The 22,783-nt window shown below is 38.3% G+C and overlaps 1 protein-coding gene across 1 annotated transcript in view; it reads right to left on the bottom strand.

Annotated features, from left to right (window-relative positions):
• The window catches only part of LOC139716692 (uncharacterized), a 224,194-nt gene that overhangs the window by 43,465 nt on the left and 157,946 nt on the right, over window positions 1-22,783 (bottom strand). Inside the window, exon 3 of the mRNA XM_071628221.1 lies at window positions 12,248-12,358. Coding sequence (XP_071484322.1) covers window positions 12,248-12,358 — 111 coding nt within the window. The remainder of the gene's footprint in view (window positions 1-12,247; window positions 12,359-22,783) is intronic.

The following is a 22,783-nucleotide window of genomic DNA, read 5'->3' as shown; positions in this document are numbered from 1 at the left end:
AAGGTTTTAGAATAAGGTAACTCCTTTGCTCATAATCCATATCCATGAACGAGTACCTTTGAGATGCCAGAAACTTAAAAATCAATGATCAAACTTAAGGCATCATGAGAAGAACTCAATTGAATAATTAAAGACAGGCATGTAAGGAGTGGAATCAAGCATATTGCAAAGAAAGAACGCAGTCAAAACTGCGGTCAGATACTACCGTTTGAGAGACTATAAATATTACATTGATTCATCATATTGTCATGATCTGTTCTGAGAAACATTCATCTCTTCATAAGATGCTAAAACGAACATCCTGACAAATATACATGCCAATGCAGACGTCAACGTGTGCATCAATTCATTTGTTGTGTTCTTTTATTTACCAGTCATGGTTTGAAAATCTTCAATAAATCATATATCACACTTCATCTCTCCTTATACAGGGCTGCACACTAACCCATTTTTTCTGCCGGTCCAACCTATCTCTGTCGGACCGGTAAATGCCCCGTTTTACCATTTTTTACCGGTCCGAACAGAAAATTTACCGGTCAACAACGACAACCTATGAAAAACATTAAATGACTTGCAAACTTATTTTCTTGTTTTTTATGGACGTACCCCCTCCCCCACCCATGTACATTTTACAGATTAATATTTTTTTTGGAAAACTTGCTTTATTTATTGCACAAGAAATTTAAAAGAAAAGAAAGGAAGAAAATAGAATGTTTGTTTGTGAATTACAGTGTAAAATGATAATGAACAAAATCAGATTGTATCAAATGCGTTTGTGACTTTTTCTAAACATCGGCGCACGAACTTGCTTTGTAACCTGCTCTTGGTGGTCAGTTGGATTGCGACGATTTAATGAATTATTTTAGCTGTGATATTTTCTGATGCACGCGCTACAAGGGGTTCTTTATTTTTCTCCCGATAATCTATTCACATTTGTGCATGCGTTCTTGAAAGGTACACGACATGCAGGGCCGAATTCGCAATCCTTTTTGCGCCCATTTCCACCTCAAATATTAGCGGGATTGTGACGATTTCATAAATTACTTCGGCTGTAATATTTTCTGATGCACGCGCCGAAAGGGGTTGAAAATGTGTCCTTTATTTTTTCGCGATAAACTCTTCGAATTTCGTAAGTGCGTTCTTAAAAGATGCACCACATGGCTGAATTCACGATACTTTTTGCGCCTATTTCTACCTCAAATATCAGCGGGATTGTGACGATTTCATAAATTACTTTTCGGCTGTAATCTTTTATGATGCAAGCGCCAAAAGGGGTTGAAAATGTGTCCTTTATTATTTCCCGATAAACTCTTCGAATTTCATACGTGCGTTCTTAAAAGATGTTTCACACGGCCGAATTCATGATACTTTTTACGCCTATTTCTACCTCAAATATCAGCGGAATTGTGGCGATTTCATAAATTACTTCGGATGTAACTTTCTGTGATGCACGCACCGGCTAGAATGGTTGAAAATGCGTTCTTTATTTTTCTCCCCATAATCTCTTCGCATTCCGTACATGCGTTCTTTAAAGGTATACGACACGGCCGAATTCACGATCCTTTTTGCGCCTATTGTTTCCTCAAACTTCAACGGGATTGCGATGATTTTATGAATTATTATTCGGCTGTAATCTTTATGATGCACGGGCCAAAAGGGGTTGAAAATGTGTCCTCAAATATCAGCGGGATTGCGATGATTTTATGAATTACTTCGGCTGTAATCTTTTGTGATACACGCGCCAAAAGGGGTTGAAAACGTGTCCTTTATTTTTCCCCGATATAAACTCTTCGCATTTCGTAAATGCGTTCTTAAAAGATATACGACACGGCCAAAAATCATAATTCTTTTTGCGCCTATTGTTTCCTCAAACTTCAACGGGATTGCGATGATTTTATGAATTATTATTCGGCTGTAATCTTTGTGATGCACGGGCCAAAAGGGGTTGAAAATGTGTCCTGTATTTTTCTCCCAATAATCTCTTCGCATTTGGTACATGCGAATACGACACGGCCAAATTCACGATCCTTTTAGCGCCTATTTCTACATCAAATATCAGCCGAATTGAGGCGATTTCATGAATTACTTCGGATGTAATCTTTTGTGATGCACGCACCAGCTATACTGGTTGAAAATGCGTTCTTTATTTTTCTCCCCATAATCTCTTCGCATTCCGTACATGCGTTCTTTAAAGGTATACGACACGGCCGAATTCACGATCCTTTTTGCGCCTATTTCTACCTCAAATATGAGCGGGATTGCGATGTTTCATGTATGACTTCGGATGTAATCTTTTATAATACACGCGCCAAAAGGGGTTGAAAATGTGTCCTTTATTTTTCCCCGATAAACTCTTCGCATTTCGTAGATGCGTTCTTAAAAGATACACGACACGGCCAAAAATCATTATTCTTTTGCGCCTATCGTTTCCTCAAACTTCAACGGGATTGCGATGATTTTATGAATTATTATTCGTCTGTAATCTTTATGATGCACGGGCCAAAAGGGGTTGAAAATGTGTCCTGTATTTTTCACTCAATAATCACTTCGCATTGCGTACATGCCTATACGTCACGGCAGAATTCACGATCCTTTTAGCGCCTATTTCTACATCAAATATCAGCGGGATTGCGATATGTCATTAATTATTTCGGCTGTAATCTTTTGTGATACATGCACCAGAAGGGTTGAAAATGCGTTCTTTATTTTTCTCCCGATAATTTCTTCGCATTTGTGGATGCGTTTGCAAAATTATACACTGCATGCAGGGCGGAATTTGAGATTCTTTTTGCGCTTATTATTGTTTACTCAAATTCCAACGGGATTGCGAAAAATTCATGAATTACTATTCGGCTGTAACCTATATGATGCAAGCGCCAAAAGGGGTGAAAATGTGTCCTTTATTTTTCTCCCGCTAATCTTTTCCCATTTCGTACATGTGTTCTTAAAAGGTATACGACACGGCCAAACTCACGATCCTTTTTGCGCCTTTTTCTACCTCAAATATCAGCGGGATGGTGGCGATTTCATGAATTACTTCAGATGTAATCTTTTGTAATGCACGCACCAGAAGGGTAAAAATGTGTTTTTTTATTTTTCTCCCGATAATCTTGTCGCATTTGTGCATGTGTTTTTGATAACCAACACGGCATGCAGGACTGAATTCAAGATCCTTTTTGCGCCTATTATTTCCTCAAATTTCAACGGGATTGCGTTGATTTCATGAATTGTTATTCGGCTGTTATCTTTTATGATGCACTCACCAAATGTGTCCTTTATTTATTTTTTTTTCTCCTCTATAATCTCTTCGCATTTCGTACATAAGCTTTTTAAAGATACGACGCGGCCGGTCAAATTCATAATCCTTTTTGGGACGATTTCTACCTCAAATATGTAAGCGGGACTGCGATGATTTCATGAATTTTTTTTCTCCCTAGTATTATCTCTTCACATTTTGTGCATGCGTTCTTAAAAAGTACACGGAAGGGCCGATTTCGTGATCCTTTTTGCGCCTTTCTTCATTATGAGACCATTCTGAACGAATGAAAATATTCATCTGTGAAATGACTGTGTAAAACGAAAATAAACGCAATCAGATCCATTTACTGTATCGCTGAATATTGAATGTCTTTTTACTTTTTCTAAAAATCAACACAAGTAAATTAGTTCTAACATAACTGCCACGCTGCTGCGAAGCCGGGATCGGATTGATCTTGCGTTAAAAAATCATGAGTAAAATGACCCAGAAATACGTGCGCTTCTATCAATGCTTCTTGTCTGGCATGACCGCCGATCGCAAGCAAACGAAAAGCAGTTACACTGTACATGCTTTGCATCGTTTGCTTTGCATGTATTGCATTGCATGGCAGTGCGTGAGCAGCGCCAAATGCGCAAGCGAGCGCGAATAACTGGTCGACTGCTAGTGCTCAAAACTAATATATGTTTACTGTACAAATTGCACCGGTAGACATAAACGAAAACTTGCGTAAAACTTGTTGAACAGTGCGATATCTTGCATTCTGTTTCTTCCTGATCGGGGCTGCTCTTTTTCTTTCTACTGACCCCACCAATGCTTTTTTTTTTACTGGTCATGTCGGACCGGTAACTTGTGGATTTCCTGAAAAGTTACCGGTCCGACAGTGACTTTTACCGGTCTTTGACCGTCGGACCGGCGCCAGTGTGCAGCCCTGCCTTATATACTGCTTCCTTCTTTTTTTTTTCTTCAAACAGCGCCAGCACAGTACAATGCAACTTGATTGGAAATATAGCTCTATATAGTAAAGGCGGCTCATTTCAGCGTCTAGACGGCATTCATCATCACTATGCCTCCTGGGCCAAATATACATACCAAGCAATATAATATCCTCCCCTAACACTTTTCATATCCTCTCTGTGAGAGTTCTGCCTTTGATCTACATCCATCCCCCCCCCCCAAAAAAAAAAAAAGAAGGAACAAAAAGAAGTAATGATTTCACTAGACATTTGAGCAATACAGGGTGAAATGTACAGAACAAAAAGAAGTAATAATTTCACTAGACATTTGAACAGTGGAGGGTGAAATGTAAAGTCTACAGCTGCAATCTGCTAGAAAACAAAGAAGTCAAGATTGTACAAAGTGGTGAAGCACCAATCAAATGCCATGGTGAGGCAGTACTGAGGAACATTGCAGATAACATACTGATAAGATCATATATTTTGACAGATGTATTGTATGAACTCCTACAATGCCATTATGCAACCCACTGACAATAAAGATAACATAACATCAACATCAGACATAATGAAAAATAGTCTTCATGTGAATTATTGATGCATAAAAGAAAATGGGAGACACAATATCATGTTTTGTTTTATCCCCCTCCACCCCCCCCCCCAAAAAAAAAGAAGTGGAAATAACTGATCCTGTAATTTGCTAAACACAATGGCATCTACTCCAGACACTGCAGATGATGACAGCACACCTTTCCTTTTTTTCCAAAACAACTAATTGTTATTGGATGCCATTACCTTAAGTTGGAAAATGACACCACACATACTTGTTATCCAATGACATACATGTGGTAGTGTGCAAGAAAAGTGCAGTTGAATAAACTGACTCAAATCTGGGTCCTTTCTTTCCCTATCTCCCTTTCTTTGTACACACAAACTGAAGTGAAAGTAACACATTATCTAGACATTCCAGAAAAGTCTGTCTGAAATGCGTCTGAAATATATTTTGCCCGAGTATCAAGCCAGGAGAAGAGAAAAATCTGGGTCAAAAGTCGACCTCCAGAAACAGGCTGTGCAGCATCGACAGAGAGGCTCTACTGAGAAAATGGTGGCAGAGTCACTCTGAGACTACACTATACTAATTGAAGACTGGCTAGATATACTGATGGTAAGTGGAATGTGTGCTTTTTTGTGTAAGGAAAAGAAAGCAGGAACTTGGGGTGCAAACAAAGAGGGTGGAAGGAGTGATAGAAACAGCGTGTGATGAAAAAGATGGAGGGAGAGATTTTCACAGTGCATTTAAAGTCACCATTGAACATTTGGAGCAGTGAATTGTCACATTTGATACATATTATGTATAGTTCAGTTGCATCACAAAACACCTTACAAAAAAAAAATAAAGCCAAAAATATAAGGAGACATCACTAATTTTCTCAATTAACCATTACTGTGACAGTTTTCTATAGAAATGGGTTTGATAAAACTTTTGTTCATATTTTGTACATCTAACAATGCTTGACATTGTTATAGGCCTACTGATTAACATCTTTATGTTGGTTATTTTTATCCCTAACTCAAATTTTAGAACTATTTTGAAGCACTAAAGCTGTGGTTTTGTTTTGTTTTTTATCTGCAAATTTTTACAGGCCTACTGATTAACATTTTTATGTTGGTTATTTTTATCCCTAACTCAAATTTTAGAACCATTTTGAAGCACTAAAGCTGTTCTTTTTTTCATCTGCAAATGTTAGCAAGGGGCTTTAAACTAATGATGAAAGTAAGAATGGTTAAATATGGAAGAAAGAAATTTTGTCATGTATTGATTTAGGCTAGCTATATCACGCAGAAGTAGATGGATATATTTTGCCTTTGTCTCGTTCATTCAACTATTCAACTGTCCATTCTTCAAAAGGTGATAATACATACTCACAAATGCAAACATATAAACATTGATATGCTAACAATGAACATAATATGCAGATACTGAGAAGAGACAGAGGAACAGAAAGGAGAGAGAAAGATACTAAGTACATGAAATCAAGACAAACAAAACATATGAAATTACAGAAGGAAATATGTTACGCCTACAATACAAATAAGATGTAAAGTGACCTGTAAGTGAAGAGAAAGAAGATATTGGGAGGTAAACGATGAGGATTCACTCTTAATACACTTCAGGGCAGGATGGAAAATGCATTGCAAAACAACTATGGACGGGTACATACTGAATGCCAGACAATCAGAGGGTGGGTTACCATTCAACAGAAAAGAATCATGCAATAGCATTTCTAAAGGAGACATCCATGGGAAAAAGAGAAACATGGCCCTCTGGGAGAGAAAAGAGAGAAAGAGAAAAAGAAATGTGTTGTATATTCCTCTAGACTTATTACGTTGACCCGGAATGGGACACCTGTGTGTGGCAATTGATTGGCAGGATGTAAACCATGTACAAGCAGGAATTAGACATTTGGGATGATAAGTGAAGGGAGAAGTACCAGTATAACCGGAGGGCCAAACCCCCAAAAGTCGCTTACTTAACGAGTGAGTTGCACTCTTTCTACAAACTAAGTAGACCATGCTTATTTTCAAGTTTTTATTGTAACAAACAACATTCCACTGGTCTACCTCAAAAAATTTGTTGCGAAAGCTTCCAAATCCAAGATGGCGTCCAAGATTTTAGACGTTAACTTGTCAATAGTGTATGATATTGCCTGTAATTCCAGAAATATGAATTATGTCTCAATCTCAGTAAATCTCAATCTCAATCGCAGGTTTTTAAATAATTCTTCAGTTCTTCTTTGATAAATACTAAATCATGCATTTTCACATTTCTTCCTTTTTTCAAAACAATATAAAAATATGGATTCCCCCCCCCCCCCCCAATTTATCACAATACACAGCTAAAGTGGTATCAACTTTTAGGAAGTTTTATTCTCCTTCATATGACATCAAATGTGTTGCAATCCAATGTCTCTACCAAATTTTATGTTTGAAATGTTAACTTCAATAAAAATGGCGGCCCTATTGGACCGCATCTGTACTTTGGAGGTTTTTGCAACAAATCTATTGAGGTGTACTTACGGAACATTGCTTAGTATGCTTAATATTATGTATGGTCTTGTTTATAGAGAGAGTGGAACTCGAAAAGTAAGCACGATCTTGGATTTGACCCTCTGTGACGTCTTTGGGAACAGATGCGTGTAAATGCATATTATGTAAAATGGGATTTCAAGTTTGAGACATTATAACTCCTGAAACAAATACAATACTGACCTCTAATTTTCTCCAAATATTGATTATATGGGAAAGATGTTAATTTCTGCATGGTTTTCATAAACATTTTTAATTTAATTTTTTTTGATACTTTTTAGCGAAATATTCATGGTGCATTCTGAAAAAAATGTCTCCGTAAAAACCTAAGATGGTTTGAAATAGCATTAAAATGTTCAGATTATATAAAAACCATATAAATAGACAGCAAAACAGAAAAAATTGTATCAAAATCGAAATGATACATTTACATTGGCGCAATACACTATGTCAGCTTTGATGGCCTGCAATCTTGAATTTTTTGAGTGATTGAGCCAGATTTTGTTTTAAACTTTCTATAGCAAGGTTGTTTCAAGCTTCTACCTCTATTTGAAAGATATTTTTGCTTCATCTCATCTGCTTCAGAACAATCTACTTTGAAATAATAGCAATCAGCGTCACCTGAGCTACCACTTGGTATGAAAAGTTAGTTTGCAGGCACAAACCCTTGTTTGTCAAAGAAAATGTCTGCGTTTGCCAAGACTACTACACGCACCACTGGCACTGCTACAAGCGCCAGTGTCAGTGGTGCGTGTAGTAGTCTTAGCGCGCGCAGGCTCTTTTTACAACCAACAAGGTATTGTCACAACTAAAGTGGCCATTTTTACATAGTGAGTTTTCAAGTTTGAGACATTATAACTCCTGAACCAAAAACGGTACTGACCCCTAATTTTCTCCAAATATTAATTATATGTCAAACACAATTCTTGAAACGTTTCAAGATAATCCTTCCGTCTTTCTCTGATTTATGCTGAATCAAGCATTTTCATGATTTTCCTTTTTTCAGAAAAATATCAAAAAATGAGTGTTTTTTCCTTAAAATCTCAATCCACTTATCACAATAACCCACAAAAATGGTATCTTCTTGTAGAAAATTTTATTCTCTTTCATATGACATCACATTTGTTGAAATCTGATCTTTCAATCAAATTCTATCTTTCAAATAACAAATTCAGTAAATATGGCGGCCATCTTGGACGCCATCTTGGATTTGGAGGCTTTTGCAACAAATTTTTTGAGGTAGACCAGTGGAATGTTGTTTGTTACAATAAAAACTTGAAAATAAGCATGGTCTACTTAGTTTGTAGAGAGAGTGCAACTCGACCTCTGTTTTTAGCTTTTGGCCCCCGGTTAGTACTCTAGAATAAATTGATGAGTTAGATTGATGAGTTCTATTGCCATGGCAACGAGATGGTGGGGATTGCATGTGGCTCTTAAGACGTTTAAACATTCAAAAGATGGTCAAACCAGGAAGCCCACATAATAAAAACTTTTGTTGTGTACACAAGTAAATATTTTTTCATATGGAAATAAACATAATGATATAAATCTGTACATATATATAATGAAATGAAAAGAAAATGTATAACAGGTGTCTGTGAATGAGTGACCATCATGATATCATGGCTTTCTCACCATTTGACCATTCACATGTCATTCGACATAAATGACACTTGGATACTTTCTATGTGGTACTAAACTATATGAGCGGAGACCCCCACAGCTCAAAGATATCTTGTGGTTATAATCACCGACAAATCTTTAAGAATGCTAACCTTCCAGTGCATCCATACGGTGCTAAACTGCAAGCCAATCATCAAAGTTTAAAACTTTCGAGCTTAGAACCATTGCCTGAGTCTGACCTATTGTAACTGCAATGACAAAATGACAAACCTCTCCATGAAATGGGCTCCCAATATTTATGTAAACCCACCCCCTCCCCCCTTTGGACATTACTAAAGATTCAAGGCACAGGCTTACAAATACCATGTACATGTACATGCACTGCATGATGCTGTAGTAGACAGGATGTCTTCTTGGGAGTTGAAAAAGGGAAAGGGTATAGTCATTAACATTATGGAGACTAAATACCAACAGTTATCAGCATGCATAGGGCAAAGAGAGAGGGGAATTCCCTTAAGAGACCTCACTTACACTCATACTCAAATTCCAGGGAAGAGAGAAAAGGGGGGGGGGGGGGAGCAGTCCTCTCCAGCAAATTTAGGGGCTCCATTCACATCGTGCAGGAAATTTTCATCACTGCGCTTTTGATGCAGGGTTGTGGATAAGCCCAAGAATAAATGAATGAATAATAAATGACTTTGATTTGTGTGATACTCATGCAGTGTCCCCTCTCTCATTTATTTTTAGAGCTCTGTTGACTAATCTTTGTATTTTTCTTCTCCCCCCTTTTTTTAATTTACTGCCTTTACATTTGAAAACTTCTTCATTTTGAGTGGCTAGAAAATCTTATTAGCCTTTCATATCACAAGCATAATATTGCTACCTCTAATAAAAGTTATGTGTAAGTAGCAACAGCAAAAGTTTTACTGTTTGCAGCTTGGTCAGATCAACACTTTTGATGGAATGAGCTGATATTGGATCTAAGATGGATGAACTGGCAGAGGAGGCAGAGATAATCAACAAATATAAAAATCAACTTGACATTATGGTTGACAATGTCATAATACACAATGCTGACAGCACAGTGCATATTCTTTAAAAAGACAAAACAAACCAACCCAAATGCAGTGTATAAGAAGGATGTTTTCCCTTCCATGCTCTAATACATATGGTTAAAAATGGCATTTAACAAACAGCAGGTTTCGTATCTTACTCATGTCCTAAAGAGCCAAATGCTTTGAGGGTTTGTTCATTTGTTTGTGTGTGTTTTTTTATGTTTTGGGTTGTTGTTGTTGTTGTTCTTTTTTTTTGGGGGGGGTAACCTTTTTGCTTAGGCAATTGGCTAAACTTGCTGAACTTTTTTCTTTAATGAGCATTCAGGAATTCCTCCATTTTTTTATCTAAACTAGTTAAGTTAGAAAGTACTTAGCAATTTGCCTCAGTCCAACAGCATGGTACGGTTGATACAATAGGTATCAGAGGGATTGGGTAATTTCATTTCTATTCATTGACAATTAGTTTCCAAGCATCTGTGCCAATCGGCGAATGAAGCACAGTAAGTGTTAAAGAAAAGAAATTCTCTAGAGGAAGATGAAGCTCACGTCATCACCATTAAAGGGATGGCATAGTATTGGTTGAGGTGAGTATTCAACTTTTAATTTTTTGAAAGATACTTTGAAGCCACTTTATGAAATGTAGTTAGAGTATACAATTCTGAGATGAATTCAAACTTTATATGATGAAAATCAGTTTTGAAATAGCCGAGATTTCCAAAAACAAAGTAAAACAAAGCGATCCTAAGAAAGGTGGGTCCCACCTTTAATTAGCATCACTTTGTTTGGGATATCTCAGCCAGCCATTTCAAAACCAATTTAGATCAAATAAACTTTAAATACCTTTTAGAATTATATGCTCTTTAATATTTCATGACAGGTATCCTATTATCGTAAAAATCATCATCAAGAACATTGGAAACCTGAAGCACCGTCTCAAGCAAAACTGTACCATCCCTTTAAGGACCGGTCTGTCTCAACGATGAACTCCTCTAGAACCCAAGAGGACGGCTAGCCAATAAGCCATGCAGCCTGCGTCACTGACTATTTGGCCGCAATCCGACGAGCACCACCATGGGGGATGGCAACCCCCCCAGGTAGGCGTAATCACGCACTCCTCAAGCCTGGAGTATGTCGGAAACCCCACTGGGTATTCTGCCCTGCCGATTTGCATGTTCAAATCTCCCGATTTGCATGTTCAAATAGGGACTCCACTTCATCCCCGCGATGCTCCGAATTTCGTCTTCCATCCATCTCTACTTCGCACTCTTCTCCGTTTTCTAAAAAATGTCGGAGACAAGGACGGAACGTGAGGTATCTCCGAGGATACCAAGTACTGTCACGCTGCTGTCTATCATCCCAAAGATCTTCAAATCTGCCCAGATAAGCTGGCGGGGAAGTTATCATCATGATTTAAGATGATGTCATTGACCCACTACGAGCATGAATGTATAAATTGGTGGCAGACGAAAGTTCGCCGTGTATGGTTCAGCGGTATGGTACGCACCAACTGAAACAAATCGGTCCACATCTTATGATGATAGTAATGATGATTTTGATGAATTCTGACGAATTCTGATGTCAATAATGTCCCTTCAAATTTAAACTTACTGGTGTGATGGAAGAAAAGTAGCTTGTTATCCCTTTTAAAAAAATATTGATGAGTCTTAATTGGACAAAAGTATATGGGTACTATCACAGTACTGGGAAATGGAAGTGTGGCATACACTGTAGCTCTGACATATTGATATCATATGAAAATGATCAAGATACACCAAAAATATTTTCGAAGTCTTTTCAGAAGCTCTGGGTGACAGAAAGGGATAGCATTTATATACATCGCCCTCTATGTGTCTTTGAATTACCGATCAACACTAGAATTTGTGTCCTTATTGTTTTATAAATAGTTTCAAGTAATTGTAAATATATAAATATGAATACATATGTATGTATGTATGTATGTATGTATGTACACCCCTATGTGGTACGCGTGCATATATGTATGTACAATGTATTGATTTTGTGCAGAGACATCAACTCTGTAATATTTGATAGAATATGGAGAAATATGGGTAAACATGTGCCATAACCAACAACATTTACTCACAAAAAAAAAAAATGAAAGCATGGAGAGGGGTTGGCAAGCACTATATAGACAATCACATGCAGCCACATATGAACAAACTCCTAATGTCCTGGCAAACAAGCTAATTCTCTGAACTACTAACATGAGCCTCTGCTTTGTGATACACCAGGAAAAAAAAGACTCATACCTTGTCGAATTGCTGCAGTAAAAGCTGCAGGTACTGTTTGCGAGCCAGATGTCCCCTGTAGCAGGCCTGGATGCGGACGGCAGCTCGTTCCTCTCGCGTCAATTTGTCATTCTATCGAAAAGAACGATGAAGAAATAAAGCAGGATTCAAGCAAAGTACAGAATGGCACTCTCCATGAATGTATTGAACTCCAAATAAAAAAGAATGCTAGAAAACATAGACAACTTGAAGTAAAAAGCAGGATTCAAGCAAGGTACAGAATGACACTGTATTGCACTCCAAATTAAAAAAAAAGGATGCTGCCTAGAAAACATAGACAACATTGAGAAATATATGAACTCCAACAGGTGCATTTTCTTCTGATTCATCGCTGACAGAAAAAGAGTAGGAAACCAGTTAAAGCCATAAGACATAGAATAATTACAATGTCATTGTAATGTACAACAGGTGGAATTAGATCCATCACAGTGGATGAGCATGATGATGATGACTATAATGATGATGATGATGGTGATGATGATGATGATGATGATGACTTTTCCCTTGGTCCCCTTCACCAGGAGAAAGGCAGAGGTACTCTGCCACACTGAATTTCCCTTTTTATACAATTAATGGCAAACTTTGGGAAAGCCCTATTATCAATCAATATCAAAATAGTTAATGTGCAAATGTATTCAGCTATTATGGTTGGTGATGTAATCTTGCAAAGGGTAATCTGTAGAAAAAGTTGAGGCACTTAATTACAGACAGACATGTGAGCTCATGAATAGGTTTTACTAGCAAAAGTTCATATTGCATTTTGGGAAATGTTTCAAAGATACTGCATGTATTTTTCTCTCTGCAGTTAAAGTTTAAGTTAATGCACAGGCTAAATAATTAAGCAAGTGTGGACAGTTAGATGATTCATCTTTCCTGAGTAACACAGGTATCATGTTAACTGTTGTAGAATACATAAGGTGGAAAACTATGTAGTTGTTTTTTATCTCACTTTCTTCTGTGTTCCACTCTTTCTGAAGAAACATTGAGAGGGTATGGCGTAACCATCCACGGGGAATTACTGTGATGGTTAGCCGGGGAAAAAAAAAAAGACCACACGCACTTCAATTCATTAACATCATTTCACACTAACTCTGTGAAGCATTAGTGACAGCAGCAGCAGAACCAAAGCTGGAACCCAGTTATCACATAACTACATTTGGGTCAACTGACTGAAATGCTGTAATGTAGTCCCACATGGAAGAAACTGTGTAAGGTTACCCACTTGTGATATGTACAGGGCAGTGGAGTGTAATATAGATAAAACACTCAGTCTATGACTATCTCTCACAGACTGCTTGAATACAACCTACCAATAACAGCTTACGGTGAACTAAAGACAGAACAAATGCACCTCAGTGCATCTCACTTCATCAGGTGCTGTTCTTGTACGGAAAAAAAAAATCTCCATGACGGTCTAATCATCGGACACTTTAATTAGACAAAGCTCACCTTCCCTCTATCACCCAACCCAGAAGCACTGCAGGAGACCGGCCAAGTGTCTACAATTACATCATGAATATTCAAGTCCAATCCGATATCGGGAGGGGACATCCGACATGCTCATTGACAGAGCGGGATAAACAAGATTGAAGGAGCGAGAGACGGAATGGAATGAGGAGCGGTGATAGATGGAGGATCCGATAAAAGAGGGACAATGCTGGATGGAATTATTACTCGAGAGGGACAGAAATTCATGGATGCAGGGACCGCAGGTTTCAAAGAACTTTTGCAGAGGGATGAAAAGAGGATGGTTGATCAACATGTGACAGAATGAAATGAAGAAACAGGAAATAAAGATACATATTCAAGAACAGAGTTGAAGTGAGGCAGCTCTAGAGACTGACAGACAGACAGACAGACAGGTATGCAGAGGCCCTTTTCACACCAGTCGAGAAACGCAGTTGCAATGCTGAATTACAATTACGATTACAATCACGATTTGAATTATCGTCTGTACACAGGACCAAGAAATGCCTCGCAGATTTGACGATTTGAATTTCAGAGCAAGGAGGGGAGGTGTGGCTTCTTTTTAGTTTCAATAACTAACTCTTAAGCAGTAAGCAGGGTGCACTTTAACTGCAGTGCGAGCATTTGAGAAGCACATTTTTTTTTTTTGCAAATGTGGTTGAAAAGTCAAAGTAAGGTCCACCCCCAAAACATGACTTGAAGGTCAATCCATACACACAACTGTTTTGTTCCATAATTCTGGCGAATTGAGATAGGAAAACACCTCCAGACCATCATAAGAATCACAATTGGAATTACGATTCAAATCGCTCTCCACGATTCCAGTTTGCATTCATACAGCAAAATTGCGTAATTTGAATCAAGATTCAAATTTGAATCATGATTCAAGTGACGTGTCATTACATTATAGTGTTTCAAATTATGCACTCTCGGTACAAGTGAAAACGATCAGAGAGAGAGGGGGAGGAGATGACACGAGACAAAGGAACAAAAGTGCATCATGGATTTAACAAAAGACACAGAAAAAAAGGAGGATCCATGAAGGACAATTTGGCAGATAAACAGGAATAGACATGCTTCAAGTGGAAAGGAAAGACTAAAAATTCTCAACTGCAATAATGAAAACCACAGTAAAAGGAAAACAAGAAAAAAAAAGAAGAAAAATGGAGACAAAGCATCGGACAGTACAAAAGAGAAAAATATCAGATTTAACTACGATGAAGAGAAGAAAAGTTCATAGCAATAATGGCAATTTGAGTACAAATAGAGAGATAAAAGAGAGATGAACATTAGAAAAGATGTCATATGTCAAGTTACCTCCTTGTCTCTCTCTGCTCACAATAAAAGACACTAATCATGGTAGATTAATGACCAAATACATCCAAGAAATCAAATAAAACATGCAGGCAAGGCCTGCCATCAATAAGGATTTAGGGAATCAGCGTAATCCGTTCACAGAGACATGTTGTCAAAAGCCCATGGCACATCCATCAGTTGCAAATCCCAACAGAAATGTTGGCTCTCAAAATGCTCCATGACGTAATTGGTCACTGTGTATTTTTGCTGCGGTTTATTGTAGCTTTAGGCAATGGCTATCAACTACAATAGACCTATCTACTATCTAAAGTAGAAACAAAAATATAAACAATCGATGATACATTGCCAATAAAACAATGTTGAGAGAGAAATATCTACTTTGAGATAATGGTAGAGAAAATAGCCAAGTTTTGTCCAGAATTGTTCAACTTCATATATTGTTATGAATACGTTCCTCATAATGTGGACAAGCAAATTACACTACACTCATACTAAAGAGTAGAGGAATTTGTATAGAATTACTTGCTCCAAAAGTACCGAAGAAGAAATAGTTTTGAGTCTGGCATGAAAATCTTTTCAGTATACAAGACATTAGCACTTTGCCTTTCTAAAATATCAGCCTTCCAGCAATGCACCTCTTCCCTCAATAGGATAATTGCAACTAAGACACTGGATTTACTTTTCCTTTTGATATGATTATGGATGAAAAACCAGCTTTCTTTGCAGTCATACCTCATTTTTTTTTATACATTAAAACAATTTCATATTGGATTAAATCTGGCAGGAGATTGCACGTATAGAATGTCTTGGTTTTGCATAATAATGGTAATAGCAATAACAACTAGAAAAGCAATCTGAGTGTACAGATCTCCACAAAGCAGCTCATTTCCACCCATATACACATATGCTAAAAATGCCTCCATTTCTCAATGACAAAAAATCTCTTCCACTATCTCTTCCTACCTTTAAGCTTCTTGCACACTCAGTGTGTGTATATGCACACCCCAGACACATGCAGCTTGAATTCTTTTGTTTCTCAACCCTATTTCCCAATGATAAAGAGTCCCTTAAAAAATTCAAATTCCTGGATCCAGACGGTGATCTGGGGCCCCATTTCATAAAAGTTGATAGGATAACAACTCTTGCTGGAATGGCAACTACCCATAGCAACAGCCAATCAGGAAGCTGGATTCTTGTCGATCATCACCATGACAATTGCCATTCCAGCAAGAGTTGCCATCATAACCAACCCTTTATGACATGGGGGCCCTGGAGCACTGCCAAAATTTAATCATCCGTCCCTAGTGTCCTCAAGTTTTCTTTCAAAGAAAATTTCATCCAAATTCATTCCAAAGTCTTTGAGTTATTTTGCAAAACAGACAGACAAATAAAAAGACAGGCAAACAAATCTACACCATCAAAACATAAAACTCCTTGGTGGAGGTAGTTATAACACTTGTAATAGAGGAAAGGGGACCTGTTCCAAAGTTGCCTGGCCCTGGAGTCTTCCCCGTCATTGCAATACATTACTGAAAAGCCCTATTAACCCATTGAGGACAAGTCTCGAGTATACTCGGGCGAGTGCATTGCTGGGAAATGCATGTTGTAGCAAAATCAGCCCATCCTCAATGGGTTAAACATATCATGACTGGAAGAGAGCGAGAATGACATTACTGTAATCCAGACAATGCCTTTCTATACCTCTAATGTTATAACACCCATGATTCATCTACTGGTTACTACTCTCTATGAGTCATGTAATGCTACATTAATTCAACTCTAATCACTGTGATGTAACCATTGGTTCCCAGCAACTCCAAGGCCTCAATTACTTACAGCTCAGATAGAGTGAAAGGATAATTTTCTTCCCACGAAGGTCGACACATAATATTCAACAATTTTTTTATAGATAAAAATTTTGCAGCTACAGTCTCACCAGAATATACTCATTCTATTAAAGAAAAAAAAATAGAGAAATTACAAATTTTTTGAAAGCCTAAGCCAAGTTTCACTAAACACAGTAGAGTAAAAAAAAAAAAAAAGTTAAGAGGGATCAATGTATGACTATACTGATAATAATGTCCTTCTTTTGAACTAAAATGCACCAATCTCAAAATATTTGTTAGATAATACTTAATTCTAGAAAAATGGAATCAGGATATGAAAATTGTCACTTAAATTTTCATCAAACATTCCAAAAACTCTGTAAGAACCATATCTATTAACAAACAATGCTAGTGCATGATTAGAAGGGAAAAAAAGATATCCGGATGAATTGAGAAAATAGCCCTTTAGTTTATACATTCAATTTGTCTCAAATGAAAAGATATGACCAAGTCCTAGAATCTAGGGAGAAGTTACAGTGAAGATAGCAAAACTGGAAAGGAGTTTTTAAACTCATCTTTTTAGGCCATAATTTTATTCACATTATGGCTGCGTTTATCTAACTCGAGAGAGAGAATCACGTTTCCAAACGCGTTTGTAACAGTGTTTGCAAACGTGGTTTGAAATGCGATTCTCGGGGTGCCGCGTTTATCTAACCTACATCCTACAATCGCGATTCGAGTGGTGTCACTGGGTAGCTAATTTGTGCCATTTGACCCGGGAAGTAAAGGTCAACTGCATACCACCAAACACGCCTCATCAGTCACACACAAATAATGGGCAGAGAGCACAACCGGAAACAGCTGGGATTTGACCTTGAGATATAAACGCGTTTCAAAACGGCATTGCGTTTATCTACTCACAGAACGGCAATCGTGGTCTCAAACGTGTTTCAAAACGCCCTTTGAAAGGCGTTTCAAAACGGCGTTCCTAAACGCGTTTGAAAACACGGTTGCGTTTATCTAACCTTTGAAAATGCCTCAAATGCATTTAGGATCGTGATTCTGCCTCTGAAAAATTTTAGATAAACGCAGCCTATGATGCAGTTGCTCATGATCAAATGAGAATGTCTCTTTCACTGAAGCAAGACTAAACTTGTCACATGACTTATTAAGTATATGTACCTTTATCATCCTCCCTACTTGCTCAAAGTTAAGGTTTTCAGAAAAAAAACATATAAAGTATATTAAAGATTTACAGTGTCTTTAATCACGTAAAACACAAGGAATGCAAACCCTCCCCACTCCTCTGGATGCTGTAACAAGGCCCTTCTTGCTGTTCCAGAGGCCACCTAGAAACCTGAGTCGCAAAACATGACCCATGACCTTAGGCAGCCTTGGATACATACAGCACTCTGCAACATCAGACCCAATTCCTCTTGTAATAAACTTGTACCACTACGTACAATGTACTTTCACATACGAATTCCCATGATACCGTACTACTGTACATACCACAGTAATTTGTTAATTATCTTTTTCGTTAGTAGCAAAATACCATGGTACATGTAAATAGATACCACGGTAACAGATACCACCAGTTGGTACCATTCTCATTTGAGAAATACCGTGGTATTGCTGGACCGAATGTAAACTTTTTTTGAGGTAAGCACTGTGCATGTGTGTATCTCCTATGGGGAGGAGATGGGAAGTGTGTCGGGTAACATGAGAAATACAACGCTGTATGGTGGGTGGTATTTCGTGACACAATTCAACACTCATATGACACATACTTTGAATTTCCATCCCGCACTAACTGTGAATTACAATCCCTAAAATACTGTGGTATTTTGCAATGTATTTTGCTGTGTTTTTGCATTTACATTACTAAATTCCAGGCAAAATACAATGTACTGTGGTATTTGAATAACAGTAAAATTTCATGATAGGTATGAACAGACCTACTATTTACATCACAATACTGATTCTTGAGAATTAACCTCCACTCCAGAAGTAACCTCCACTCTGTATCAGTTAAAGTCCAAGTAGTGTGGGGATGCCATGGAGTAGGACAAGCTTGGGATATATTTGAGAATCCCTGTAATGAATTGTGTAAAGCTCTATCGATGACCTTTGTGTATTAAAGTACACACACACAGCCAAAGAATCTTGACTGGAGGTGACAGTTAACGATGAACATACACTTTGATGCACGTATTCGCTGATTGGCGCTATTCATGGTTTTTTAATGTACCCCAATCCGGCCACCCATAAATCCCTACGCGACTGGATCTTTAACACAGCCAACATTCCAACAGTCTGAGATACCAATCTGTCTGTCCGCCGAATACCAGAGGAAGGAAATGGCTTTGCTGCTTGACTGCTACGTCAGACTTGAAACTACAAAAACTGCTGGGAATAAGCAGATGTTATATGTTGTTATTGGGCTGCGGGAACAGAGCCAGATTGTTCCGGAGCAATGATACTGATGCCGAATGGAACCCTCATGCTTGCTTCAACAAACAAAACTGTGAGAAAACTGTGTCAGCATGCAAAATGGAAGGATCTGACACTTGTACTATATATGAAAACTGTGAAAAACATCGTAGCAAATTAAAGAAAACTTTAAAACATGAGTCCTTTTTATACATGTCACATACCCAGCAGAAGGGCCCTAAGGTTTGTGAGCTCAAAAAAAGAAAAAAAAAAAGTGATGACTGCATCATATGAGTTTTCAAAACTCGGTCAAATTATGTCACACACAAAAATTTTGATTTGGAGGTGAAGTTTCATGCTAGGACCCTTCTGTCGGGCAGGCAACACTCTCATGTTTTGAATCTTTGAATGTAAATGAAAATAGCTATAATCTATCTAAATCTTAAGACAAATCATTCTTTGAGAGTCATTCTGTCATCTTTTTAAATCTTAAGGGAAAACATGGTTATCATATGCTTGCAGAAAGTGTCAATTTTTGTTCTAAAATGAACTCATATACAAAATAAAATGTGTGAAATAATGCTGAGATAAACAATTTCCAGTATGCAAAGGCAAAACTGAAAATATTAGCCACAAAGGTAGGCAGGAAATATTGCATCATCAGAGCATAGGGCCTACCCAATTGTGGTTGCTACTGTACATGATGTTTTATAATCCATTACATTGATTACATTGATCATAAAGAGGTGATCACTGATATGCATTTCACTTCAACTCAGCACAAAAAGACAGTGATTCTTTTGAATATTTCATTCTTTGTCAAGAGTTTAGTTGAAGGGACGAAAGAGGGAATGAAATAGTTTCTTTAACATCTCCTTTTGCTCATCCTCTGTGACATCTGGTGGTCAAGTGTACCGAGTGAATGAATTTAATGCTGTGGGCATGCAGCACAAAAGTAAGGAAATGGGTGCTGTTGTATAAACATCAACAAAACTCAACATAACCTTTATCAGGAGTGTATGGCAATGAATGGGGGAAGGGAACGAGAGGAGTGACAGGAGCAAGTTGAGGTGAAAAATCAGCAGATTCTCAAGGCAAGACCATAAATCTGAGATACAGGCAGCAAGGCAAGTACGAGGAGAGGAACGGGTGCAAGCACCGCCAGGCGGACATTGAACCGCCGTCATGAATTTCAAGTGCCCTTATATGTGACTGCTCGTGGAAAAAGGCAGCCTCGGTCACTATTTATTTATGTTCTCGGGCATCTCTGCTGGCATAGGATCCTTCTAGTGGCCAGGATCAATGCTAAGCGGGGATGCACTCCTAGTCGGTCGCTCCGTTGGTTCTCGCAGCACGGCCTGAAACGAATTCAGCAGCTTCTAACCTTCTCCCGCAAGTCTGGTGATGCAGCTGCCTTTGGGCAAAACACATATCTCCAGTGCGCAGTGCCCTTTGCTCCTTACTCTCTGCTTATTTTTGTTTTGTTTCTAAATTAAAGGGAAATTATGCCCAACCATATACTGTGAAAGTGGATATTTTCGCGCTCGGCAGGGTAAGAAGAGTTTCAGTCGTTTTTAATTCTGCGGAATCAAGACATCAACTACTGGAACATAAGGCAAGCAAAAATATTTGCGTGCTTTTATTTTCGTGCTAGTTTCTGGTTGCGCGAAATGCACGAAAATTTCCACTTTTACAGTACTCCATCTGGATTGAGTGAATGCAGAAATATTTGTAGAACACATCAGTGAAGTCTAAGGAAAATTGGACAATCCATTCCAAAGTTATGAATTTCAGTGCTGACAAAGCAAGATGAAACTAGAAATATCACTGAAGGTGATTAATACCCCCACCCCGTGACGACAGTCTTACCCAAGGAATGATCTTTCCTTGATCTTCTGCCATTTAAATGCCGTTACCATGGCAACGCAGCTTCCGACACGTCCGAAAAATATGTCTTGCACATCTTCCCACCAAGACTATTGTGTGTGCCACATTTCATAAGCTTTTGTCAAAAACTGAGGAAGTAGTTCAATCCACAAGATCTTTCCTTGATCTTCCGCCATTAATATGCCGTTACCATGGCAACGCAGCTTCCGACACGTCCAAAAAATATGTCTTGCACATCTTCCCACCAAGACCAATGTGTGTGCCACATTTCATGAGCTTCAGTCGAATACAGAGGAAGAAGTTCAATCCGCAAGATCTTTCCTTGATCTTCTGCCATTTATATGCCGTTACCATGGCAACGCAGCTTCCGACACGTCCGAAAAATATGTCTTCAACATCTTCCCACCAAGATCAAGGTGTGTGCCACATTTCATAAGCTTTGGTCAAAAAACTGAGGAAGTAGTTAAATCCGCAAGATCTTTCCTTGATCTTCTGCCATTAATATGCCGTTACCATGGGACGTACTTTCGGGTACTGTCAAAAAATGCGTCTTGCACATCTACAACCAAAGGCACACATCTGTACCAAGTTTCATGGAAATTGGGCAAAAACTGAGGAAGTAGTCTGCAACACAAAATTTTCCATCATTTTGGCTCATAATATGTGAGCTGTTACCATGGCAACATACTTTTTGTCACTGTCAAGAAATGTGTCATGCTGACCTATATCCTAAGACAAACATTCAATATGAATTCCATGAGAATTGGAAGAACACTGATGAAGCAGTTTTGCCATGAAGCATTTTGCCCTATATTTTACCAATAACATGCCGTTACCATGGCAACGCACTTTTTGCCACTGCGGAAATATGTGTCTTGCACATTAACATATTCAGATGAACATCTGTACCTAATTTCATAAAAATTGATCAAAAACTGTGGGAGGAGTTCGCGACGCAAGATTTGTACCCATTTTTGCCCATAATATGCCGTTACCATGGCAACATACTTTTGGGTACTGTCAAAAAATACGTCTTGCACATCTACAACCCAAGGCACACATCTGTGCCAAGTTTTATGGGAATCGGTTGAAAACTGAGGAAGTAGTTCGCGACGCAAGATTTGCAACGGACCGACCGCCCGACCGACCGCCCGACCGTCCGCTGATTCCTATATACCCCCTTCAAACTTCGTTTGGCGGGGGTATAAAGACTAAAATAGTATACAAATAGTGAATGGTCACGAGTGCAATGGTACAAGATTTTGCACGAGGTGGAAGATAGAGGCGCCCTATTCAACGACACGAAGCCGAGTTGAATAGTGCGCCTCATCTTTCACCGAGTGCAAAATCTTGTTCCATTGCACGAGTAAAGACCATACACTATTTGTTTTATACAACACCTCGAACGTCAACAGATTTGGTACTCACAGATTCTTGAATTTAGCACGGAAATGGCTCCCATTTTCCGTGAAAGACAAATGAGCATAGCCTCACAGTCGTAGTCACCGTGTATGAACATGTGTACGTACGTATGTGAAACGAAGTTGTTTACAAAAATGAGTGACAA

This window comes from Diadema antillarum, unplaced genomic scaffold (assembly GCF_040938485.1).
Source record: "Diadema antillarum isolate AM-2024a unplaced genomic scaffold, OU_Dant_1.0 scf00000069, whole genome shotgun sequence".
Taxonomy (NCBI): Eukaryota; Metazoa; Echinodermata; class Echinoidea; order Diadematoida; family Diadematidae; genus Diadema; species Diadema antillarum.
Note: the sequence above shows the minus strand (reverse complement) of the source record. Positions and strands in the feature narration are given on the sequence as shown.